The sequence below is a fragment of the Channa argus genome, chromosome 15, assembly GCF_033026475.1.
Source record: "Channa argus isolate prfri chromosome 15, Channa argus male v1.0, whole genome shotgun sequence".
Classification (NCBI taxonomy): domain Eukaryota; kingdom Metazoa; phylum Chordata; class Actinopteri; order Anabantiformes; family Channidae; genus Channa; species Channa argus.
In genome coordinates this window covers 8,112,063-8,138,138 of record NC_090211.1, presented here as the reverse complement: position 1 = coordinate 8,138,138, position 26,076 = coordinate 8,112,063, and the positions used below count along the sequence as shown (strand labels likewise).

Genomic DNA, 26,076 nt, shown 5'->3' with positions numbered 1-26,076 from the left:
CTAACATCCTTCACTGGGCTGCAGATAACAAAAACTACTTTGTGTAGATATTTCTACAAAAAACTACTTGGCAAAACTTTGCAACTTAATTTTTACTAAGATGACAATGGTTAGTGGTTGCTTAAAAATAAGTAATAGTGTAATAATCTTTTTTTATCTATGTTACATTAAAGGTTAAAGGTTATGATTAATGTTTTGCCTACATTATTTTTCGTGTGTTTAGGTTGAAATAGGACCTTAACCATTGGAACTTTTAGTGTTTTTTTACACAGAATGCAACGTTTTCATTCTTTCTGCATATTTTTGCTTGAATTACTTTGTTCTCTCAGAGAATTACGTTTGTGCTCATTGTCTGGCTTGATTTTGCACCTGCTTAACAGGTCAGAGGTAAACATAGGGACCAGTATTTTATCAAATGCACGGCAACCATTCAGATGATGATGATGTCTGTGCTCTGCAGGGGATCGGCTGGTGAAAGTGAATGGAGAAAGCATTCTAGGAAAGACGTACTCGCAGGTGATCGCCCTCATTCAAAACAGGTAAGACCTACTTGAAGTCAGTGGTGCGCTTTTGGTGTGATGATTTACTAAACCAAACTTAATCATGCTCTAACTTGCATACAAATAGTAACTGCTTTTGTTACTTGGGATTGAGTCAATGCAAAGTAAAATATTTAATTTTCTTATAATGGGAAAACTTAAGTTTTACAGTATTATTTAAAATCTTCATTGTTACTGGTCATCTGTTAGACTTTAGAAAGGAGGATCAACTACAGAATCTGTGGCTGGTTTTAGGAATGGACGACCCAAGCTATTCTTTCACAATAACAATTAAATACTACAGCTAAAGGTATCAATACCCAATCAGATACCAGTGCTTTTGTTTGCACAAATTGAAGATTTGTATCATGAGTACACATGAAGGTTGTGTTCATGTAAGATGAAATAAGACAAAGGAATTTGTGACATGGATTTTGTGGTAAATGTAAATAACAGCAGAAACAATTTTATTGTGACGTGTGGCTGTATGTTTTGCATCTGGTAAATCTGTAATGGCACATCCCCGCCGGTGTATACGGGTGAGAAATTAATATTGAGATTCAAACAGAACTTATTGATTATAACTTTTAAGTTATTATGCCTCACACTCGGGAGTTTGGACTTGGGCATTTTGTTTCTTGCACATTCTATCTTTTATCTCTGTCTTGTGTTTATCTTTATTCTTCTCATCCTCCCTTTTTAGCGAGAGTGTGTTGGAGCTTTCCATCATGCCAAAAGATGAAGATGTGCTTCAGTTGGTAAGTGTAAGTATAGGATTCTTCATGTACCTTATCCTCAAAAACACCAAACTAGTTTACATATAATATGCATTTTAAATGCAGAAATCTAAACCGACAGATTTAGTCATTATAAGGAAACTTAAGGAAACTGTATCCTGAAACTGTATGTGTGCAGAATGTGCAGAGTTTTTAAAATAGTTGGAACAGTGACGGAGAGACTCTCTGCTATGTGTTTAGATTACAACACACACTTATTAAGACCCAGCTGTATCCTGACCGGCAAAGTTCATGTAAAGAAATAAATAAAAATCTGATCCCTGCTCATTCATATGTCCAAGTACTGTATAACACATTTTTGTTGCTCCACAGGTTGATCCATGCTTGTTCACATGATAAGGCATGCATCATCCCTCGCCCCCTCCCACTAACCTGGAGCAAAATGTCAACGCACAAAACCAGCTCACCAGATTTAAGCGACCTCACATACATCTAGAAACATCAGTTTTACCACATTAAGAACTGGCTTTTCAATTTACAGCCATGTCTTCATATAATAAGCCCGGTTTTCTTTCCTCAAACTCCTCCTCTCTATGCTACGCCTGTATCTGCTGCATTCCTGGCATGACATCACCAGAGCTGCGCCTCCTTTCACACTCCCACGGGGTGGAGTAAGAGACAGAGAACGAGAGAGAGGAGAGAGGGAGTTTAGAAGTAGCAGAGAGAGGAGAAAACAAGACGATCAACACATAGAAAACTTCCCATAGAAGTAAAAAAAAGCCAAAACAGACTTTCTTGAAAGAACGAGTTTGTAAAATTTGAAGAACGGCAGGTTTTAGCCAGAGGAGTGTCACGTCAGGAGTGTTGGTGAGGATAAGTGTCCTGTCATGTCCTCTGCTTTTCTCTATTTCTGTTTTTGGTGGCTACATGCTTAGCACGAAGGCTGAGGAAAGGTTTGGGATCATGGTGGACGCCTACATACATTTGTAAAGTTTCAAACCTGTTTAACTTTACTCTGTTACAAGAGTGCCAGAGGGTTTGTTGTCCAGTTTGTTTTTGTTTTCCTGGTGTAAAGAAGTCAAAGTAGGTAGCAGTATTTTAAATGTTAAATGATAAGTTAATTATCATTTATGATTATAATGATTATGAATATGAACTTGTATTTGTAATAGGTTCTCTTAAAGCAGTGCAGTGTGTATGTATTGGGTATGTGTAAAGAGAAACAGCCAAATACATATGTATTTGTGACTGGCTGCTGTGCAGTGTTGTGGCTTTTGTTAAAGGCACTTCATGCAGTTTTCTGGAGCTAGCTGGCATACCTTTGTGTTGAGAGCTGAGACCCAGGGGACAAACTGTAGCAAATGGGTTGAGCTGAGAGAGTTATTGTGTAATGTACAGTGGCATGAAACTGCCTTGTTGTCAACCTGTGTACAGTAGGATCACATTTTGATTGAACGTTGTTGTACGTGAAGCTTTCTTCCTATCACATCATGTCCCATGTATCTCCTATTTCTCTTTCCACCCACAGGCATATTCCCAAGATGCCTACCTGACAGGAAACGAACCCTATTCGGGGGGAGCTGAAAGCCTTCCACCCCCACCTCCCCTCTGTTACCCACGGACCAAGACCACCTCTTCTGCAGCAGGTCCTCCCTCTGCCCCCATGGGCCAGAACCTGCTGGATAACTGGAGTCGCTGGCCCAGCTCTTCCAGTCCATCTTCACCCCTGGACAACCGCTCAGCTGTGGGCAGCCCTGCCAGCTGGCAGGAAGGTCGAGCAGGAGAACCAGGTGGTGTGGGTCACAGCAGCCCAGCCCATCGCACAGAGGAGATCCAGTACGGTATGACCACTCAGCAGCCTCAGGGCCAGACCAGGGGGCGTTCGTACTCTTCATCTTCCTCATCAGGAGGCCCCTTGTCTAGCCCACTACAAGTCCACTACCCCAACCACCACAATCCCAGCTCCACACAGGCTCAGCCACGCAGTCAGCCACGCAGTCCCCCCATGCCCCAGCTCAGCCACAACCGCAGTGACCGCTGCCAGCAAGCCCTGTCCAACTGGTACTACAGCCAACTACCTGACCGTTCAGGACGCAGTATGCAAACGCGCCACCGTAGCTACTCTCAGGACCGCCTCAGTGAAACTCGGAGGCAGCAGCAGCGTACAGGTGGCTGGCCACACAGTGCCTCCCAGGACACTTTGCTTTTACTTCAGCAGTCGGGACCAGGACCCCACGGGGAGCCCTACTGGTCATATGAAGACTGGGAGGAGGGCCCGGGTAGGAGCCGTCCTGAATCGAACTACACTAGAACTCGCTCTGAAAACTTGCTGGCCCAGTACGATCGCCATGGCTGTTCATTAGAGATGCTGGACCGAGCAACAGCTGGACTGGTCTCGCCTCGGTCTGAAAGGCCGTCGTGGCTCCAGCAGGCTCCCCGGACTGACGCCTATCCGAGACAAGGGGGCCATTACGGTGCAACAAAAGCTCCACCAACTTCCCGACAGTCACTTTCTAAACACCACCCACAAAAAAACAGCCAGGTCCAGTCCCAGCCCCAGACACAGCAGACTGCACCTCAGAGCCGGCGCCTTCCCCCTGGGCAGAGCATGGATGACCAGCCAGTGGGCTATCGCAGCTACAGCCCCTCTTTTTACCGCAAAACGGGACGTATCATGCAGCAAGCCCACTCTTTCAGGGACCCTTCATACTCTGGCCCACACTTGAACTGGAACCCAACACCTAAAACCAGCCCTCCAGAAGGCACAGTATCCCTCACCACATCTGCAGCATCTCCCCATGCTTCCGCTACTTCTGAATCCCAGGACAGAGCATACAGGCCAACAAACCACGAGAGGGAACGAGGGACACTGGAGGGGCAGGCAGAGGTAGTGGCACAGACCCAGGAAGTGGTCCTGAGGCAGAAACCTCCCACTGGTCGTCGAAATGCTTTTGGCATGCGCCATCCTCACTACGCCTTGCCTGTGGATGGGTTTGAACCCTCTGTTATTTCTCCTGATCCCCAGGACTCAGCCCCTGCTTCTGGTTCCATAGGAGACATTGTCCCACGCAAACCAAACGGCAACCTTGCCCCACTCCCCATAGAGGATGACTCTCTTGCCTCCATCCCATTCATAGGTAAGCAAGGAGCTTCTGAATTTAATCCTGCCTTTCTTCTACTGTAATGCTCCCACAAATCTTTTGACTGACCTTGTGATTTTATTGTGTCCATTAGATAGTGTAGTGCACATTGAGTGTTTATTTGATGGCTTAAGTGAGAGGAAATACAAAGCTATAATTTGGACAGGATTATGTTTTGGGGAATGTAAGTGTGTGTGTGTGTGTGTGTGTGTGTGCTTGTGTGTGTGTGGACATTTACGTGTGTGTTTGTTTCCATTTCTTGTGATTACATTCAGGTTCCAGGCTTTATTCTCTCATTGAGAATTTGTTGGTGTGTTTTTGACTGTCTGAATGTGTGTGTTGGGTAATACTGATGCTTCCCACAGTCTGACAGACAGTATTAATCATATTTTGGTGGTAGTTTACTAGTCGTGCTACCTGCCTCCAGTCTCTATGGCCAGCTCACTGTGCTGATGAAATGAGGTGGAGTCTGACTTGCTGAATGTGTGTGTTTTTGTTTGTGTTTGGGCAGGGTAGAGCTAGAGATTTACTGTAAATGTAAATCCTGTCACACATTATGAGCCTGTACATTCATCTTCACATCAATGAAGTAAGATACAGTATATTTTACATTTTTTCATCTCTAAAATTTTAGATTTTAACAGACTTACAAAAGGAAGTAACATAATTCACAAAACTAAGGGGTTTATTTTATAAAATCGGCAGACATACCTGACTGTGCCTTTCTACAACTAAAAAATATGAAACTTTGCCTTTAAAATACATCTAAGAACATAAATATATGATTGATTTTAAGTTAACTAAGCAGAAAAAAATCCTCTTAATTCGCATTTTAATTTGTGTACAAGTTTGATTGATTATCAGATGAAATGAAAAACCTTTTATAGCCTCTGCACATGCTCAATTGTGTCCACGTTAGATTATTTGTATGAATATGTACAGTCCTGGACTGCATATGTTTGGATCAGAAATAACTAGTTATTTTCTAGCTTGTTGCTAGTTCTAAAAGGACTCAAAGTAAATAGGGTCTTCAGACTTTGTATTGATTTTACTCGACATGGATGCCAGACATCAAGTCAAACCATAGGCAAACAAGCACTGATTGTAATAATGTCGAATAGATTCAAATCAGCTGACCTGGAAGCCAACTTGCAATGACCGTCGATATTTGAGCCAAGCTGTGCTCAGCCCGAGTAAGAAATTTAAAGAGATAAAATCCAGTAGATCAGCAAAACAGTAGACATTTCTCTGCGTGTCTCTCAGTCTGTCTGTCACAGCACATTCTTGCCTCCTACCTTCACCTGAATTAAACGAAACCCGTCAGAGCTGCAGGCTGGGACACGTTTAATCACCATATAACTGAAACTAGACTAGTTTCTCCACATAGACTAAAACTAGCTTTTCTCTACTTCTTACTGTCTTGATGTCTTTCTGTCTGTCAGATTTGCTGATATGATCTTAGTCTCCCAAGGATGCAATTTAAAAAATACAACTGGCCTTCTTGTCTGTGAGGTAGTGAGCACCAAGACGTATTTTGTCTGATGACAAATATGTTCTTAGAAAATCATGTATTTTTCTCTTTCTGTAGCTCTATATAAAGTGAATAATGCACAAAGTGGCCTAACAACAAATGCATATTTTACTCTGTGCCCACTTGGAGTCTTTTAACATGAATCCCAGTCTGTTACCAGGAGGTTTTTGTGCTGGTTCTTGAGGGGAACAGTAGGGGTCCATACACTCTGCTCTCACTCTCAATGCTGCTATTGTGCCGCTCTGGAAGATGAAGGGGTTTGTGAGTGTGACTCTGTGGGGGTCCAGTCTATGTCTGCCTTTACTAACTGGACCCTAGACACATCAGGCCAGGACTGAGACCTTCTGTTCTGGTGGATTTTCTGCTTCTAAAATGTTTCTCATCCACCATGTCTTGTCCTTTTTGTCAGATTTTCTGGCTCTCGGTCATATTCTTTTATCTCCTTCTGTTTAACTAGGTCAAAGAACTAAATCTTCTGGTAGCATCCAAAGTAAAACTGTAGCACAGAGTGTAGAAAATTAGGAAGTAACAAAACCTGCTTGGTTAGATTTATTGTTTTTCTTAGTAAAGTTGAAACAATTGGTTCATTAACCAGTTCCAATCTCAACTAGAATCTGCAACTATTTTGCTCATTGATTCATTGTTTTAACCACACATTAAATGGTACTAGTTGCTTTTAGGTTTTGGACAAAAGCAGCAACTCGCCCTTCACTCTTAAGTAACCGTGATCTGTACTTTTCACTATTATATAGGCCAAATTCATTACAATTCGTTATTGTAGCAAAAAATAACTGACGGAATGAACAAAAAACATAAAAATACCATGACATTAGTTGGAGCCATACCGGTATTTCCTTGCTTGATTCAGATTTTTTTCTGATTTCACTCTTCACTGTAGAGTGTTACCAGAAACATTTAAGATCTGCTCACATTTGCTGAAAAACATATTTGTATCAATTAATTTGAAAATACAAACATGTTGGAGGTGCTACCCTAGCTCCATCTGTAAAAAATTATAAATAAAGCTTGCTATGTGATTCAGTGATTGGTGAGATTAGATTAGATAGAACTTTATTGTTATTACACCTGTACAAGTACAAGGAGTTTCTAAGGAAAATTGTAATAATCCATTTTGATGATGATCCATCTTCTTTCTTCACCTCTCTTACCTAAGTAATCTTTGCTGACTTCCATATATGATCTACGATAGATGGAGAGTAACAGTATGGTGCAGTATGTTGCTCCCCTCTGCTGGTCTGTCTGTGTCTCATGGCTCTGGGCTCACTCTCTGGCTGCCTGTTAATGACGGCCTTTGTTAAACCCACAGCCCAGCTATTTCTGGGCCATGCTGTAAACAGGCAGATTCCTCATCCCAGATTGGGAATGTGTTCCGCCTTATGCAGGGCACTAGTTTGCACAGGAGTAAAGAATAGAACACCAAGGGTTGGAGATGGAATAGAGCCAGAGAGAAAGAGAGCCAACAATGAACAAAAGTGGTGATGGGAAAGGAGGAGGTTAGATGGTTACAGAAAAAGATGCAGGGGCAGAGAGGTACAAAAAAAATGAAACCAGATCAGGTGTGAGGTGAAATAGAAACCCAGAGAAACCCTAGCAACAATGTTCAAAATGGACTATGTGGTGGTCTGTGGGGGTGGACTCAGACTGTCTGTGCTTCCAATCTGCAAAGTTGTCTAATCCTGTGCTGCCCTCTGTTGTTTCTACATGGAGCAAACCTCATAGCGTTTTAGCCCTGACACTTTAGAATCTCAGTGGCAAATCCAGCTTTTCCTTACTTCATGCAAATACAGCATTTGGAAGATTTCTGATCTTCTCTGTCAGGAAGCACAGGACTCTGTGGGCTTGCATGCAAGCTTATGCGTGTTACAGTTTCATATCCCTTTACCACTGAAATAGCTGAAGACTCATAACCTATATGACTTTCATATAAAACGGCTGTATTCCTTTTGTCTTTTTGACAAAACACTAACATAGCATAACGTCGCCATTAACCTACCCACAATGTTCTCTTTTGTACTTGTGACACTTTGCCTTGCATGTATCAGATCATACACTGCTTTAGATTTCATAAAGAACTGAAACCTGAAACCAGTAGATCTATGTGACAAAAGCCACGGAATAGCTCTGTTAGCCACGGAATAGCTCTTCTTATGGCAACAGGAGACACAGGTACCGTACTATCTAAAAACTGTTTGCCTGTTTTCCCATCTACCAGCATAACATTCTGTCCTTTTTTTTGTCAGATGGAATTTATAGTTTGTTTCTCTTCTTAGACAGTTGGCTTTAGCACCCTCGTCTACAGATTTAAGCATCAGTTTTTGTGTTGGTCTAACTTGCCAGAAGTGTTAATTTGACTAAATGAATAGAAGTGTCCATTGTTAGACTGTTGCATGAGCTGATTTTGCAGGTAAAGGAATGAAAGATTGGAGTGATCTATTAAAAGAAGTGGAGACTGTAAAATGCTTTCTTTTGTCCATTATCTGATGGTAACCCTGCAGTTTCTCATCATTCCTCTACCTTAAAAACCTCTCGTCTCCTCGCCTTGTCCTAATCTAACCCCTGGGTTTTCCCTTTCCCTCTTCTTATTTTCTGACCATATTCTCTAACACCTAACACTTTCCCCTTTTCCTTTTTCCTTCTTTTCCATCTTTTCCTTTTCTTCTGTCCCCCACCTACTACCCCACAGATGAGCCAACCAGTCCTGGCGCCGACTTGCGCGCCCGCCACGTGCCAGCGTCCTCTGTGGTGTCCAGCGGCATGAGTTCAGCGCCTGCCATGGTCACCAGCCCCGCTTCCCCCACCTTCACCTTCCCCCTCACTAGGCTCTTCTCACACGACTGCAGTGAGTTCCCCTTCCTCCCAGCCCTCCCCTCCCTTATACCCCACTGCATGCAGCAGAGAAGTGTCTGATTTGTAGAGCAGTGCACTTTTCCTTCAGAGAGGGATTGATGAAGTGTGCATGAGATTTTAAAATCCTCCTGGCTGGTTGCTGTGCTAAGTTTTTAAATTTGCTTTCTGCACTGCTACTACTTCTACTTATTACTGATCTTTTTTGTTGAAAATAAAATGGAAAAAATCTGCAGACCTGATTTATACATATCAACAGGTTTCAAGACTGGTTTTCATTCTAAATACTGTTGTTTATTTCTGCCAAATTCTTGAAACAATGTGCTTTTTATAAACACATTGAAACTTGAAACCTTTAGTGCATCTATAATAGACTAACATACTTGGATAATGAGGTTTTTAGCAGTGCTGTAACATTTGTGCATGCTTGATTGCATGTCATAGCCAAAGAAATTAATGGGTTGTTTATCTAGCGAATTGCGCATGAAGACCAAAAGTTGGTGTGTTTTGTTTTATTTTACTCCCAGTCTGGTTTAAACTGGACTCATTTGCATGTCTTTTAAACAAATGCCTAAATGCATGCCAGTCTGTATTTGTAGAGGCTATATCTGCATGCCAGTGGTGAGAAAAAGAGAGAATTTAATTTAACCCACCGCTCCAGTTCATCACCCCAGCGTCCATTCTCACTGTGCCACTCGCCCTTCAAGGCCCCTGATCTCCACCACCTCCTGCTTCCACTCTCCCCATCTTCTAATCCAACACTGTCCACTCCGGTGATTGGCATTACATCAACATTCTGTCTTTCTGTCTCTCTTTTTTCTCTTCCTTTCTCTCTCTCCGTCTCTCGCTCTCTCTCCACTCATTCATCCTCTCATCGAGCAGGCAATATTAAATCCAGTCGCCGTTCCTCCTATATTCTAGCCATCACCACCGAGCGCTCCAAGTCATGTGATGAAGGACTCAACACATTCAGAGAAGAAGGCAGAGTGTTGTCGTGAGTAATGTGATAACCGCCTGTCTCCTTGGTCAAATTATTATGATTATTATGATACATTTTCCTATAAGTTACATTTGCAGACATTTTGACATTTGTTTTCTTATTGTCTACAGGAGAGCAAAGAGTACTTTCCCAGACAGAGTGAGTTCTTCTTTAACAGCTTCAAACAATTATTGACATATTCTTTTTACTCTTTATAATCTTAGCCAGGCCAGATTACCGGCTGTAAGATTCACATGTTACCATTGTTAAAAAATGAAACAAAGAAAGAAATGAACAAAAATGAACTTCTTGCAGGTGAATTTAATGAGTTTACAGTGCATTTACTTTTTTAAGAAATTGTATATTACAATATTTGATGTGGCTACATCAAAGGTGGCTACTACTACAGTGGAAAGACAAAATTACAGGGACAGTGGCCATTTTAAAACTGCAAAAGAATCTTGAGCTAAGTGATCCATGTACAGAAAATGCTGTCTGAGCTTCCTTTCACCTTGGGAACTGAGAGTCACAATTCTGGTTTTACTTTAGCCATAAAACCCTCGAAATGTTTCCCCGTGACTTAAAATGCAGTGTGACAATTACTTCTGTTAAAATTTTAATAGCGAACAAAATTTCATAACCAAATTTTGACATTTAATGTCAGGTGTGGCTTTCTGTTAGTCTGTTTGTTCAAAGGTTGCATATCATTTTCATGTCTGTGTTCCAGTCTGTGGCCAAATTTGGGACAGCAGAGGAAGTCCGGTCTAAGCGCCATTCTACCTCAGAGCTGGGAAATATTACGTACAGTGACGTACGGCGAGAAGGATGGCTGCACTTCAAACAGATCCTCACAGAGAAGGGCAAGGTGATCAAACCAGGGCTCATTAGAACATAACTAAAGGAAGAAAAACATTTAAAGCCAGCAAAGACTCACCCTATATTTCATTTTTCCTTTGCAGAAGGTGGGCAGCAGCATGCGTCCATGGAAGCGAGTCTTCTCTGTGCTTCGCTCCCATTCACTCTTTCTCTACAAGGACAAGAGGGAGGCAGTGCTCGGCGGGGCTGCAATCGGTGGAGCAGCTGAGGATGAACAGCCAATCAGCATTCGAGGCTGCCTGGTGGACATCGCGTACAGCGAGACCAAGCGAAAGCACGCCTTGCGACTGACCACTCAGGATTTCTGTGAGTACCTGCTGCAGGCGGAGGACCGAGAGGACATGCTGGACTGGATAAAGGTCATCAGTGAGAACAGCAAGACAGACAACGAGGTTAGATGCCACACCTGTACCTGTTAGATTTTAACATGTGTGGTTTGTATGTTTTTTGTTTTTGTTTTGGAAAAGATGCTTTCACAGAATAACAATTAAAATGTGTTTGTTTGTTGCAGGAGCTTGGCTTTTCCAGACAGGCCCTTATCAATAAGAAACTGAATGATTACAGAAAGCAGAGGTGAGTCTTCTCTTCAAGCAGCTGTATATTGATATGTTTGACTAAAAGCTAGACTCAAATGCAACTCTCCATCTGCCCCTGCAGTCCAACAGGAAGCAAACCAGACTCCTCTCCCAAGATGCACCGCATGAAGCCTCCCTTTCTGCTTGCAAAGACGGAGAATGTTGTTGGAGCACCACGCTCACCAAAACCAGAGGGCAAAGGTCAGTGTAGGAGAAAGAAATATGTACCATATAAGCAGAATGTGCTGAGAGTGGAGCAACACAGGGCTGTGCAACACTGTGCAAAAAGGGTTCTCAACTTCTTTAACTGCAGCAGTTAATCTGCTACTCACTCACTTTTCAAATGGAAATTAGAAACAAGAGAGAGACTACACAACAAAAGATAATTAGAGCAGTTTTCAAAATTGTAAATACTACAGCCACAGATCCGGAATATGAACTTTCACCTAAAGTTAGTGTGCAAAATTTAAGAATCAAGATACTTGTAAAATCAACCATTTTTCACCAAAGATGCCAAAAACTGACCTTCTGTCAAAGCCTGTAGTGTCTCCAAGATGCACAAATACCTGTACCCCCCCCCCCCACACACACACACACACACACACAGATACCATATACACATCATCATTTTACAATTGTTAAATTAACAGTACACAGAGAGCTGAATTCACTCACATTAATTAGCTGCACCAAACCCACCTAACTTCTCTGTTTCACATCCCATATTCAGTCTCTACTACCGTGTAAGCACTATTAAGGCTATCATTTATGATTCTTTTAAATTACACAAGTGAGTCTCACATTTTCAACTCATCATGGAGCTTATTCCACATCCAAACTCCAAACGATAACTGACACACATCAGTTTTTAAAATTTGTTCTTCATTTTTTTTCCAAACATACACACTTCACTTATATCATTATTTGTTGTCTCTCATTGTAAACAGCTTTGGATGTTATCAATTCAGTCAGTTCTGTTAGTGATATCAGCCAGTTAGATCATTGATGGGAGGAAGAAATAATTTCTGCTTTTGGATGATTTGTGATTATGTCGCCGTTGCTACAGGAACTACATTTCTCAGGGCACTACCTTTAGTAAACAGCCTGCATGAGCAAACTTGGCGTCTTCTGGTGCAATCACATAAATATGTTATAATAAAATATCAGATTATATTGTGATAGTGTGATATAGTGTTATAGTCTACACACACAAACGCACACCAAAAGCTGAGAAATCTTGGTTTGTGCTTGATGTGTCCTCAGATGAGAGTAGTCCTCCTAAGTCTCCGTGGGGAATCAACATCATGAAAAAGGCAAAGAAAGCTGGGCCCAAAGCTTTCGGTGTGAGGCTGGAGGAATGTCAGCCAGGTGCAAACAACAAGGTTAGCCACAATATTCTTCTTCTCCAGCTGAATAAAGAACTAAAACAACATTTCTGCTGATAGTATTTCAGGAATTTTATTTCTGCGTGCATCTTTATTCTGTCTCAGTACATACCAATGATTGTGGAAATCTGCTGTGGCCTGGTGGAGGAGATGGGTCTGGAATACACTGGAATCTACAGAGTTCCTGGGAATAATGCCATGGTGTCAATGCTTCAGGACCAGCTCAACAAAGGTGTTGACATCAACCCTGCAGAGGAGGTGAGGAACAATAAGCATACATGCACATTAACTGTGAGGAAAACCATCAAAACAGAAAGGAAAAAGTATCCAGATAAACCATTTAACAAACAGATTTCATTCAGCTGTACTCGATAAGATGCAGAAGCTGAAATACTTTGATGTCTTACTCCTTTCTTGGCCTTGTGCTGTCAACAGAAGTGGCAGGACCTCAACGTTGTGAGCAGTTTACTCAAATCCTTCTTCAGGAAACTTCCGGAGCCACTTTTCACCAACGGTTAGTCCAGACATGTTAGGACAAGCCATCACACCTACTGTACTGAATCACACTGCTATTGAATTGAATCAAAACTTCCTCTTTGACATGTATTTTAATATTTCTAAAATTCTGCAGACAAGTACAATGATTTCATTGATGCCAATCGGATGGAAAATGCATCAGACAGATTGAAAACCATGAAGAAACTGGTATGTGTTTGTATTTGGGAATCATCTATCTGCATGTATGGCAAATTTCTAAAAGGTTCAACACATTTAACACTATCATCATTCTCTTTTTTTTTCTCTTTCGTAGATCAGAGACCTCCCAGATTATTATTACCACACTTTGAAGTTCCTGGTTAATCACCTGAAAACTGTAGCAGACAACTCAGACAAAAACAAGGTGTGTAAAAAAACTTTGTAAATGTAATCACGTCTCACTGTGTTATTTCGGGGTTTTAATCTCTTTTGTCATTCTATCTGGTTTGTGTAGATGGAGCCTCGAAACCTGGCTCTGGTGTTTGGACCGACCCTGGTGCGGACGTCTGAGGACAACATGAAAGACATGGTCACACACATGCCTGACCGCTACAAGATAGTGGAGACACTCATCCAACATGTGAGAGATGTCACTCAAAGACACACACTTGTACTCAAATCGTAAACATTTCATGTTAAATATTTCTTTCTCTGTCATTCTTAAAGTGCATCTGGTTTTTCACTGAGGAGCTAGACAAGGATGAAAAGGTATGTTTCACATATTGTTTTGTGACTGTGCATGACTTACTCAGATGTACACATTAATTGATTTACTAGTGATTTAAAATAAACCAGAGGGGCAAAAGTAACTTTGAAGACTGCTCTAAAAGTACACTATGTTGTAGAAGAAAACTGCTGACTCCATTAAATAGAAATATTTTCATGAAGGTGTGAAATAACTCTGCAAAGATTCACTAGTTTCATTTTACGAGTCATCAAATACATTTAGATTTAGTCATTTAGTTACATACACACACAGCTACTTGGGTTTCAGTGTCTTGCTCAAGGCCATTTCGAAGAAGCTGGATTCCCTGCAGTCGGTGCACTATCAGCTCTACCTCATGATCCACAGCAGCCCCAGATAATATTTTCTGTAACAAAAATAAATCTGCCACTAGCAAGTTGTTTCTTTGGTTTCTGAATGCATCTAGATTTATGTGTATTTTTAAGGGATTTCAGTGCAGCAATGTGCTGTGTTCTGGTGTGTTGAAGAGTTGCACCTTGTAAATCCATGAAAAACAAGAAAAGAAAAACACAGACTAACTGACCTAAAAATGACTGGTGACTTCTCAAATCTTAAAATTTGAGGTGACAGTCACAGTGAAAGTTGATCTTGTGTCTTGTGCAATAAAGAGCACAGATAAAGAATAAAACAGCTTAGACATCCATTCAAAGTCTATATTTCTAAAAAATCACATCACTTTACATTTAAGATGCTCCATCATGTATGAATCTGTGTGAAAGTGTGGTGATCTATTTTCAGTAACTAATATTTTCCATAGTATAAATTCAATATGCAGCAATCAGTCTATGTATTTTTATTATGATTCATCAACTTGGAGATTAGTTTTTTACAGTTTTCTGTTTAGTTGGAAGCCCCAGTTTAATATCTGTGTAAATCACAGGCTTTTGTTGTTTAACTGAATATACTTGTCTCGCGTCCATCCATCTAGACACCAGTGGACACAGAGGACGTCCAGCCTGCTCCCAACATCGACCACCTGCTATCCAACATCGGCAGGACTGCTCTGCTCGGGGAGGCCTCGGGTGAGCATCGCCTTTGCTGCTCTCACACAGTTGCTGCTATAGATTAGGTGACCAGCGGCGTTCGGGTGGCTGTAGCCGGCGACCCAAAATTAATGCTGCTTTCCGTTTAGACGTGGAAGAAGGAAATTCCCCACTAGTGTGTCACAATCGCCATCTGAGCACAGTGATCTGAGGAAAAATAATCCAGCTTTAAGGCCAGAATTGTCTTCATATAAAATCGTTTGTTTAATTTAGTTTTTAGTTTAGAACATGTTTAATTTAACAAGCAAATTAATTTTAATCTGGTTGTGAGGAAATTAATTTCTTACTTGCAGACTTTTTTCACAACATGTTGATAGTGTTACAGTTGGCATTAGGTCAGACAGCTGCATTCCTCACTTGACTGAAATTCCTCGTTAAAAGTTTGTCCCAGTTAAAGCCAGAATTCCCTACTCTCCAACAGAACTGGAACGCAGCATTAGAAATGAACATCCGTTAGCACTTGGAGTGTTTCTGTGTTTGATAGCATGCTTGTACTTCTCTCCGTTCTGCTGACCTTTTTTTTTTTTCCTCCACGTTGCTCATCTTTCACTTTCTCTGTACGTTTTCTGCATTTCTCTTAGCTGAGCCTGTGGAGCAGCCACTGCGGTAGGAGGGAACTCCCCTGGCAATATGTGTGTGTGTGTGTGTGTGTGTGCACGCACAACAGAGTCAGTGCATTATACAGTATTGTGAAAGTGAAATAATGCGTGTGTGTGTTTGTGTGGGACAGAGAGTGTTGGTGATGGTTCGTGTCTACATGGTGTCCATTACCCTCCTTAAAGTCAACGTCCCACTCTCAGTGTCAGACGGCAGTCTCTGTAAAAACATGTCACTTTAGTGTCGCCCCAGTCTGACTAATGCATTAACGGATGACTGGATGCTCTCTGCCTGTTAAAGCCACTGTATCTGACACTGGAGAATATGTAAACTGTCACTAAGAGACAACTCCTTCACTGGTGGCCTGTCTTGTTGTTAAACACTTGTCATATGGGCAATTTTGGTTGATGTAGTACAATCATCAGGCTCCTAACCCCACTTCTAGCTCTAAAAAGGCTCTAGATGGCACTGTTTCTGACCTGACGTTTGATAATCACAAGTAGTGTAGAGGGCAATCAACTAATTTCATAAACCATCAGGTTGTTAGCTTGAGATTATTCAAACACTTGGAAGGAAAAATTTATTAATTTCTCAGATATGACATCTTCAAATAGTTTTCTGTCAAAAGGTTGTTAACATCAGCAATGATGCAGAGTAATCAGACTGGACTATACGTTACATTTTTGCTTTTTAAATGATTCACACAACTAGTAAATTTTTGTTGGTGTTCTTCTAACAATTAATATTTCAGTATTTTTAAAACGTTAACATTTTATTTCCTAATTGACCCCACAGCATGTCAAAATGTTTGTTGCTGAGACATTTTACTCTGAAAGGATGCTTCTCAACCTGAGCTGAAACATACTTGACATCACTTGTGTAGGATCTGAGGTACAAATTTCAGATACACAGACAAAACATGACGACCACCATTTGTGAGCTGATGTCACTGGTACATAAGAAACAACTCCATCTAGAGCCACTTATAAGATCCCCAATCCTATCAAAGTCTGTAGGGCTTGTAAAAAGATTTTGATTTATACACTACATGTTTTTCTCCGACATTGGTGTTTGTTAGGGAATGTGATTCTTTTCACACTCTCTACTATTTCTGCCTTTACACCTCCCAATGCTTTTTTTCTCACTGATTGACATCATCATTGTTTTCAGTGATGTCATCAGTGTGTGCTGTGGTTTCCTAATGCAGTTTTCCCCACCAACACCAAACCCTGCTTCCCAAAATCCCAAATTTCTCCTCTCTTCACACCCTCCAGTGTTTAAGTCCTTGTCTTTGTGCTCGGGTCTGTCATGGTCAGAAGGCACAGAGGAAGTTCCTTAAAATTCAGTAGAGGCATTTCTTGTGTAATAAAATGTTGTTGTTGCTCAGCTCACTACAAACAGAATCTTCCAAATATGTTGTGACTGTAGCCAAACCCGCATGAACCGTGTTGTAGTGGGTGAACATTACAGTTTGTAGAGAAGACACAGAGCAACACAGTTTTCTGTCTTTTTAAAAAAGTGTCCTACTGCCTCTGTGTCCTCCAACATGACACTTTCATGAACATGGGTCTCTCTGACCTGCTGATGTTTTTTTTTTTTTTTTTCCCCAGACTCAACCAACAGTGACTCAGCTAAATCCAAGGTAAGGTCTCCTCACACGGTACAAGGTTATTCTGATTGTTCCTAGAAAAAATAGGAAACACAGTTCTCATAGAATAAAAACCAGCCTCACTGTAACCTTCCTTTTCTTTTTTCAGGGGTCTTGGGGGTCAAAGAAAGATCTCACCGCTAAAGACTTCCTGACTCTCTCCATTATGTCAGCTGTTACGGGCCGCAAACGCAGGAAGCGGCGTAACGCCCGGCGCGTGGGCAGCAGTACTGATGACGACTCAGAGCATGAGCCGGTCAAAGCTGGACATCTCAGGGCAGATGATGAAGAGGAGGCAGAGTCACCTGTGGGGGACACTGCTCCTCGGGCGGAGGGAGAAGAGGATGAAGATGAAGATGATGAAGAAGAAGAGGAAGATGAGGAAGTTGTAGAAAGCAGAGATAAAGAGGAGGTACAAGAGGAGGTGGTGTTGGTTATTCCCAGTCGGACTTGCAAAGAAGAAGAGGAGGCAAAAGGAAGGCAATTGATACAAGAGGAGGACGCACGGGTGGAGGTGAAGGGGCCACCATGGCGAGCTACAGAGGATGCGCGCTCCATAGTTTCTGGTTACTCCACCCTGTCCACCTTAGGGCGGAGTCTGGGGTCAGAGGGGAGGGGCGATGACGCTGATGACGAGCACAGCGAGCTGGTGAGCGAGACGGACAACGAGAGCGGCTTTGCCTCGCGCTCACTCACTCAGGAGAGACCTGATAAACACCCACCTCCACCTGTGAACACACAACCACCAGCAGCTCCTCGCAGCTTCCTCTATACACACTACAAACCCCCCATTCTCTCACCCACAAACCTGCTCGCCCCAAACACACCCCTCCAGCACACACCAGACTCTACGGAAAGAAGTGAAGGAGGGGTGCGCTCCACCACCCCCTCATCTTCCTCCTTCTCCTCCTCCTCCACCACTCACCGGCTGCACTCGCGGCCTTCCTTTAATTCCCACAAGCTGATCCAGTGTGACACATTGGCTAGGAAGAAATTGAAGTCAGAGAAGAACAAGGCTCGGTCCCTGGACCTGATGGAGTTGTCTGAGACTGCAGCTCAGAGCGACGGGGCTGGCTCTGGATCAGATGTTGTGCCCAGAGTAAGGAGAGAGACCTCCAGAACCAACCCCTCTTCAGGCAGCAGCCAGGACAGTCTGCGCTTTGCTCGGCCCAAACCCGCTCTGCCACCCAGCGAAGCCGCGTCTTTCACACCAACAGGCCCAGGGGGCAGGTCCCTGGCCGAGCACGTTCGCGTTAGACTGCTGGGCTCGGCCGATGACCTGCGCAGCGTAGGACTGCGAAAACCACTGTCGCCTGAGACACGGAGAAAGAGACGGGCCTGGCGCAGACACACCGTTGTGGCCTCCCCAACTGAGGCATCCAACAAGAGACCCCCACTGACTGTGAATGACTTCTCCCCGTCTCCCCTCAGTCAAAACCAGGTCAAAACACAAGGGCTGCCTCGGGATGCAGACGGACTCGAACAAGGACCAACTACACGTCAAGCACCCACCTCTAGATTCCACCAGTACCTGTGAGGCCTGCCACCTCACCCACCTTCCACTGTGGCCAGTGCAGTTTGGGGGGAGGGGGGGAGGGAGGGAGGGAGGGGGGGGGGGGGGGGGGGATGTGGGGGGTCTGGGTCTGGCTGAGCTGCTGACTCCCAGCAGGTCAGTAGACCAGCAACAGTGAAAACTGGGTTATGGTTAGTTTCCAGGTACAACACAGCGTAGCAATGAACAGGTCTTTAACAGCAGCTTCCTTTTCCTTTTTTAAAGCTCCATTTGCATGACAAGGGGCACTCCAGTGTTGCCAAAGCTTTTTTCCTCTTTCTTCTATGTGTGCTTTTATGGAAATAATAGAGAGACATAAACAAATCTCCTCACAATAAATGTTACAGCCAAGAATTCTCATCTGAGGAACAACCAAGCATCCTTCCCATCGGCTCTTCCTTTCTGCCTGGCTCATAAATGAAATCCTGTCAAGTGATCAGAGAAGGATACTGAAGTGCAGCCTTCCTCTGTTGCTTGAAAGAATGGTGCTTTGTAACAAAGTGGAGTTTTACACTTACTTTTACAAAATTTGTCCAAACCTATTTCAGTGAGCCAGAGGAGACAGACACAAAACTTTAACAGTCAGGTTTAAACCATTTCAGCTGATTTTTCATATCAGTCTTCCTAATCTGTTACTCCTCAGACTGCAGAAACAGTAAAACTCACGTATTCACCAACAATAGCTACACTCAGTTTTAACTCCACAAAAAAACTCTCTCTCTCTCTGCTTGTTAATGTTTGTGTGTTTGCGCGGCAATATTCGTGACCATGTCTGAGCGTGCAGGTGTTTGTGTTGAATTATTTTGTAACATTTGTACAAAGCTTTGTTAAGTTAACTTTGTAAATATAAATATTATGCTATCATATTTGTTTTTACTTTTTTTATTTTATGGTTTACAAAAGTGCGAACAAGTGCACAGTCATTTCTTTCAAGATGTTACTTGAAATGTTTTCCTAATATATTCTTTTTTTTGTTGTTTTATATTTGCTATATATATATTATATATATATTTGTATTAAAGTTTAAAAAAGTACTTTTATTGTGACTTCACCTCTTGGGTGTACCTGTTCAAAGGAGAAGACATAAACATGATTAAACCTGTACCTTATTTCCTCATAGATGGCCTTTCTCTCTGATTCTCAGCACTGTGCAGAAAACCTTTATCTCATGAGATACTGTCTTATAAATAGGTTCATCTGGTCATTATACGTTCAACAATGTTGCTTCAACGTGTACAAAGTCTATCTCATAACTCCATGGAGCAAGAGAAGTCATCTGGTAATTGTTACATGATATTGGGACGTTTTCAGGCAGCTCAGTGCCACACTGTGATGAATGACCTCATCGTTTGTTTTGTTATTCATGTCTGGGATTACTGAGCATTGGCTCTTCAGCTCTGCTCATATTTACTGAGCTCAAGAAAAAGTATGTTCCATCGTGTAACAGAGAACGAGAAGAATCCTAACAGTGTTAAACAGGCTGTTAAAATACGGCGCGGTGCAACAAACGGCTCCATTTTGACTTGAGGTTATCTACGCATCACGGCATCTCTGAGGGTTCATTTGTATGGACATTTATTACGCTGGGGTTACATGATGGAGAGTTTTCCATAAGGTCAGGCTCTAATAAATCTTCCCTGCCTGGGGAAACGGTACATTGAGGACCTGAATACAAAAACCTGCTAACACGACTCTGTGGAGCCACATCAGAAAATAACACACATATAACAGTAACTTCTAAAGTCACGAGACTGACTTGTTTTCACCTGACCAAATAACCCAGTGAAAAATAATAACTTATAGTCTTGTCTTACCTCAAGATTTGTTCTACAAGTGCCTGATTTCTGGAATGTGTTTTAGTTCTGCAGTGCCATGCTTGGTTCTTATCTTTCCATTACCTTCTGTTGTTTCTGGGTCTCCTCCCTCCTCTCCTGTGGTCGATAGTAGGACTAAGGCGCTGACCCAAAGAAGTGTACAATAAACTTAAGCGGTCTAAATGAGAGGCTGTGAAGAACCCACTTCAAGCCAAGGACATGTCTATGCACTCTCTTTGCCTTTAACACAGGCATAAACAGCTATTACTGATGCTGCTAAGAGAGAAGAGGCATGGTATTCTCTCAGCTTTTTTTTTTTTTTTACACAACCCAAGGTCATCTCTCACTGCCTAGTGATCCACAGGGTGTGAATATGGTACACCTAACTAATCCCTACCCTAAAGCTGCATTAGGTCATACTACACAACATCTAATTTCCTAAAGAACAGCTCTTGACTTACTCTTAAGGAAAAGACAACAACTGGTGCGTAGTGTCTGAAATGTGATTTCCATAATGTCTCATTGTATTTTAAGTCATTGTGTACATACTTTCCTAATATGTAACATATTGTATTGTGTACATTTGGAATTGCTTTTGAGTATAACTAATATGAAAAAAGCTGGACTTAAAGGTTGTCCATCTGAAACCATTTCCCTCATGGATGTGTGCTTTAAAGCAAGATTATAGGATGTAAATAAAATGAACTATGTTTAAAAAAAACAAAACCCTTTCTTCATGTGTTTGTTTTTGAGATTGTAGGATTTTGCAAGACACACTATCACAGGGTGGATGAGGCTCATGTTTTGCAGTGCAGACAACTTAAAACAGGAGTTGAATGATGCCCTCTAGAGGCAACAGATTAACAAGGCCTCCCTCAGGCCTCTGGCACAGATTTTCTCTGCACGTGAAACAAACTTAATCTGAACTACAGACACTGTTTTTATCCTATATAATTGGTTTTATGTGTATTCTATCATTATAAAGGTGTTATATTAAGATGTATTGACTGATTACTGTATCTAAATATAGTAAACACACTAAATTTTCTCATTCTACATGACTATCACTTCTTTTATGGACTAAGTTACAAATGAAGAATAAACCTATTTTACATTTACATACTCTGAACATTTTTAACTGAGGGTGTACACTTTAATATAGACTCAATCCCATCCCATCCCTGCTCTGCTACGGTCAGTATTCAGACCCCACTGATGTCGTCTGTCCAGTCCACTTCAGGATCCTCACTAGAAAACCTTTGATTATTTGCATGCTGACAGAAACTAAATACAGTGTTTTCAAGCAGGCGTTAAAACACATGACAGATTTAAACAGAATTTCAAAGTTTTATTGGAACTTATGTTAACACACAACTGTTAAAATGTTCACTGGAATTTACTCCTGCAAATTACTCTTTGCAAACTGGCCCAATTAGATGTAATTTGTTCAATTTGATTTTAGGGGATTGCAACATACAATGTCCGTTTTTAAGTTCAAAAATGAAATACTATTTATGAACTGATAGCTAAGAATTTTCTCCCGGGAAACAAAACATTTTTGTGTTGTCAGATACATTCTCTTTATAAAAAGAATCTTAAGTTTGAAATATTTACATTTCTCCTTGGAAAAAAAAAACAGAAAAAACAAACAAAATCAATAGGACAATCTACAGTCCAAATAGAAAAGAAATAGAAAGTATTGCATTGCAATGCAAATATTCATCGTCCAGATGACAAACAGATTACAGAAAAAATTATGACAAGTAAAATGCAGTAGTCCCATGTTTTTACCTTTTTGAAAGGGTTTGCTCTACATGATCTGTGTCCTTTAGTTGGTAGTGACCTGACCCCTGTCCTTATTCCGTTGGTTCTGCAGGAGAAGCTCAGTGTTTTGGGCCCTGAGTCTCTCCAGTTCCCTCTCCAGTTCTTGGAGCCGGACCAGTGAGCTCTCCACTGTCAGACCTCCGGGCTCCAAGGCGCGTCTCAGCCGGTTGTTCTCCTCCTCCAGCCGGGACATGCACTTCTCCAGCTCCAGGTACTCCTGCACTAGCTCCTGCTTGGTCATATTCTGCAGGCTCTCGACGTGGTACATCGCGTACGTCTCGGAAAAGTCTCTTTGGAGAAACTCCCCACCTGCGTTCCCGGGTCTCCCGATGCCGTCGCTGCCCCCACCGCTGCCGTCATCATCGTCCTCCTCGTCGTTATCGAAGAGATCCTCCTCGCTACCCGTATCCTCCATGCGACCACCGACCCCCGAGGGGCGCCTGATCCCGGTCTCGGTGTTGAGGTCGGGCTCCTCTCGGTCGTGCTCGTCCATCAGGAATTGGGTGGTGTTATAGGGGGCCACTGGTAGCCCTTTGGCGAACATCTCCTCTCTCAGCCGTGAAGCCCGAGCAGTCTCTTTCTCTTCCAGGGCTTTCCTTTCCTCCCAGGAAAGTTTGTAATAAGGCTTCCAGTTGCGCTTCTTTTTGGAGGTCCTGCGTCTGTGTCTCTTCTTGCCCAGACGTGCGTCTACGCCTGTGTCGGAGTCGATGTGCAAACTCTCCTCTTGCACCTGGTTTAAAGTCTCCTGCACCGGTGTGTCTTCGCCGTTTTTCTCCTGTGTCGTGTGATTAGTACCACCCGCTTCTTTAAAACCGCGTTTCTGATGAGGCTGAGCTGCAATCGGGCACGTTGGGAACTCGTTTCCGGCTGCTACGGCAGAGCACATCTCCTGTCCGCTTTCAATTTGCCACAACTTGTCTGTGTTGACATCCCCACAGTTCTCCGCCCGCTGCTCGCACTGCTTCTGGTCTCTCTGTCGCCCCCTGTCGCCGTTAACAGGTCCACCATGGTCGCTGGCTGGGAGATGCTCCAAAGCGTCTCCGCGGCTCCCACCTGATGGGCTGCCTGAAGTTTTCAGATAATGAGTCTGCTCTGCTGGCTCTGTCATCCTGATGATCCGATCTGATGGCCCCTTCTTAGCGCATTTTAGATGATGGTCATGCTATTAAAAACTGTGATTCTAAGTTCTTTAAAAGACGTTAAACCTGATTTAAACGAAATGTGCGTATTCCTGAATGAGCCGCAATCCCTAAAGAAAGTTTGTTTGTTTGAAAACAAACTCTTGCAAAGTCAAAGTAAACTTCCGAACAGTAAACACTTGTTACTCCTCCAAGGGTTTGTCGGAGCAACTGTCGCTAACTACCATTAACTGTTTCGATGCTGTCAAAGCTTTGGTTCACCCGGAGACCACGTTCCTTCGTCACAACAGTGTCCAGTGTGCTACTCAAGAAGAGGGAGCTCGTGTTTATATAGGAACTCCGCCTCTAGTCGTGCGCATGCTACGGCTTCTAACTCTTGATGGATTGTGGGATTTGTCGTTTTTATCGCTGTGAAACAGTAGCTTAGAACGTCACACTAAACTACATAGTCCACAAGGCCACTATAACGGACAAACATTTCAACCAATGAAATTGCAGGATCTCTAGCACAATGAAGTGCACCTCTCTCTTTGTTGATTGGTCAAGAAGACTAGAGTGCTGTTGCTAAGCTTTAAGTATTTTCTCATTGGGCAGCCCAATAATCAATCAAAAGTACGTAATCCACACCAAGAAAGCAGTTCGGGACATATTTTTGGACGCTACCATCTACAAACATAGGGGGTGTGACTAGAAGTTACAAAATACAAGTTAACTAAATTATTTTCGAATGACACATTGTTAGTACTAAGGCAAATCAGCAGATTTTATAAGTACGACACTGTGTCTTGTTTTAATTTACTGGCCCCGCAGCTTTATGTCGAGCTGATATCGAAATGAAAACCCTCCTGTGTTTTAGGCAAAAGTAAGAAAATATCGAACGGAAACTAGTCCGATTTGAATGTTAATGTAAAAAAAATAAGTAAATACAGCTTCGTTTCACAATGCAATGATTTGTAATGTTTAGTGGCATTAAAACGTGTCATTGTGGCGCTTGGTTGATCATTAAATGTTTCAGTATGAATATTTTGTGGTGGTTTGCGGAGTGATACGTAGGGGGGGGAGGGGTTCGGGGGAACTGTGGAATCAGCGTAAACAAACGACATTTATAGTGAAGCTCCGGCTGCGAGCACACTTTCGACCCCCTCGTTGTTTAAGGGTGGGTCAGATGATATCACACTTGCTAGATAATCCTGTTACTAGCGGAAGGAGTGCTGCTGATCAATTTTCAGCATTGATATGCAACACATGTTCTAAGACGCAGTGTTTAACGCTAGTTGAACACTCTGGTGTTGTGGTAACCGCTAAGGATAAGCTAGCTAGCTAACGTTAGCCTAACGGTAACGTTGGTTAGTAAACAAGCGCGGTTTGGTGTCGCTCCCAAGTCAAACATTGTATCAATTCATAAAGTGTAAAAGCCATATGCACTATGGTCAGCGCCATGATATCTCGACATTTTTCAAACCAGGACCAGTAACGTTGCAACGATAGACACCATACTGAACATAAAGCTAGGCTAGCTAATGCTAAAAAGCCTACGCTACACCGCACCAAACAAGTGAATAAAGTCAATCACAATAAAACAAACTGTCTCTCAATCATCTAATTTGATGCGGCTACAGAGAAGGCCAACAAACTCGACAAACATAACTAACTAGCAGCTAAAGAAATGGCTAACGTTAGCTATCTGCTAACTAGGCCAATGTGTTTATAGTGGGTCAGGGTAATTGCTGGAAAGTAATCCTTCTTCTCAGAATTTCACATCTCGCAATTGCGATAAAATTCACCGTTCATATTTCGACTTTGACATCGGAGCAACATAAGTTATATCATGTGATAACATTGGTGGATCAATACGCAGCCATTGTTCACGCTGATTCGTGGCATGAAACCTTCGATGAACTATTTCAGTTTCAGGACGTAGACAGTCCCTTGCAAGACCAGGGACCAGCTTTCTTGTAGTTGGCTACTACTTAACGTTAGCAAACTCTAGTGGGTTTCAAACGCTAAATGGCCATATAGTTCTATTATAATTATTATCAGGATGTTTAAAATAAACAATCTAAACTACTGTTTGAAAAAAGTCAACCCCTTTTTTTTTTTTTACTAATATACCAGTTGTTCATTGTTCTCCAGCACATTGGATATACTGGCACATGAAGGAATGTTTCAGCAATCATTGTTCTACTATTCACCATTACTTAATACACTGACTTCATTTTTAGCTGTGCACGTTCCACAATACCACACACACACTTTGCTGGCAGTTTTCCCAAAGCAGTGTGCTTCTATTAGTGTTAGAAGAAAATAGGTTTTTCAGTCTGTGACCTCTTATTGTAGGTGCCTGGTCTATCCTAATACTGCTTGTAAAGACTGAGAATTCAATGGCTACAAACAACACAGGCCTACTGTTTCTACTAATAGAAGCAGGCAGAGTTTCAGCTCTGGGAAATAAGCAAGTTACGCTGGGACTCCTTTGAGGAAGAGCTGATATGTTCCAGTTAATATGAAACCTAATGACCATGGAGATTGAGAAATCATACCAAGGGTTCC

At 42.3% G+C, this 26,076-nt stretch overlaps 2 protein-coding genes across 13 annotated transcripts in view; one reads left to right on the top strand and one right to left on the bottom strand.

The window, feature by feature from the left end:
• arhgap23a (Rho GTPase activating protein 23a) overlaps positions 1–20,900 on the top strand; it is a 57,469-nt gene extending 36,569 nt beyond the window's left edge. For 4 of the 12 annotated variants that reach the window (XM_067476002.1, XM_067475999.1, XM_067475993.1 and 1 more), the window contains exons 5-24: positions 461–539; positions 1,243–1,303; positions 2,805–4,413; positions 8,652–8,807; positions 9,695–9,806; positions 9,923–9,950; positions 10,519–10,656; positions 10,751–11,059; positions 11,179–11,240; positions 11,325–11,443; positions 12,506–12,624; positions 12,733–12,885; positions 13,063–13,141; positions 13,259–13,332; positions 13,439–13,528; positions 13,619–13,744; positions 13,831–13,872; positions 14,838–14,931; positions 17,160–17,191; positions 17,307–20,900. In XM_067476002.1, coding sequence (XP_067332103.1) covers positions 461–539; positions 1,243–1,303; positions 2,805–4,413; positions 8,652–8,807; positions 9,695–9,806; positions 9,923–9,950; positions 10,519–10,656; positions 10,751–11,059; positions 11,179–11,240; positions 11,325–11,443; positions 12,506–12,624; positions 12,733–12,885; positions 13,063–13,141; positions 13,259–13,332; positions 13,439–13,528; positions 13,619–13,744; positions 13,831–13,872; positions 14,838–14,931; positions 17,160–17,191; positions 17,307–18,734 — 4,910 coding nt within the window. In that variant the 3' untranslated portion in view covers positions 18,735–20,900. Of the gene's footprint in view, positions 1–460; positions 540–1,242; positions 1,304–1,950; positions 2,144–2,804; positions 4,414–8,651; positions 8,808–9,694; positions 9,807–9,922; positions 9,951–10,518; positions 10,657–10,750; positions 11,060–11,178; positions 11,241–11,324; positions 11,444–12,505; positions 12,625–12,732; positions 12,886–13,062; positions 13,142–13,258; positions 13,333–13,438; positions 13,529–13,618; positions 13,745–13,830; positions 13,873–14,837; positions 14,932–17,159; positions 17,192–17,306 lie in introns of those variants that run through there. The other 8 variants (XM_067475996.1, XM_067476003.1, XM_067476004.1 and 5 more) reach the window with 8 other exon arrangements.
• A 996-nt stretch (positions 20,901–21,896) lies between these two features.
• hexim1 (HEXIM P-TEFb complex subunit 1) lies at positions 21,897–23,837 on the bottom strand. The gene has a single exon (XM_067476006.1). It carries the CDS (start codon positions 23,493–23,495, stop codon positions 22,392–22,394), a length of 1,104 nt encoding a protein of 367 aa, XP_067332107.1. The 5' UTR covers positions 23,496–23,837; the 3' UTR covers positions 21,897–22,391.
• Positions 23,838–26,076: the final 2,239 nt, after the last annotated feature.

What these genes read in the sequence shown, in the direction of transcription:
- hexim1 (XM_067476006.1), bottom strand. Translation starts at nt 23,495, where the DNA reads ATGACAGAGCCAGCAGAGCAGACTCATTATCTGAAAACTTCAGGCAGC.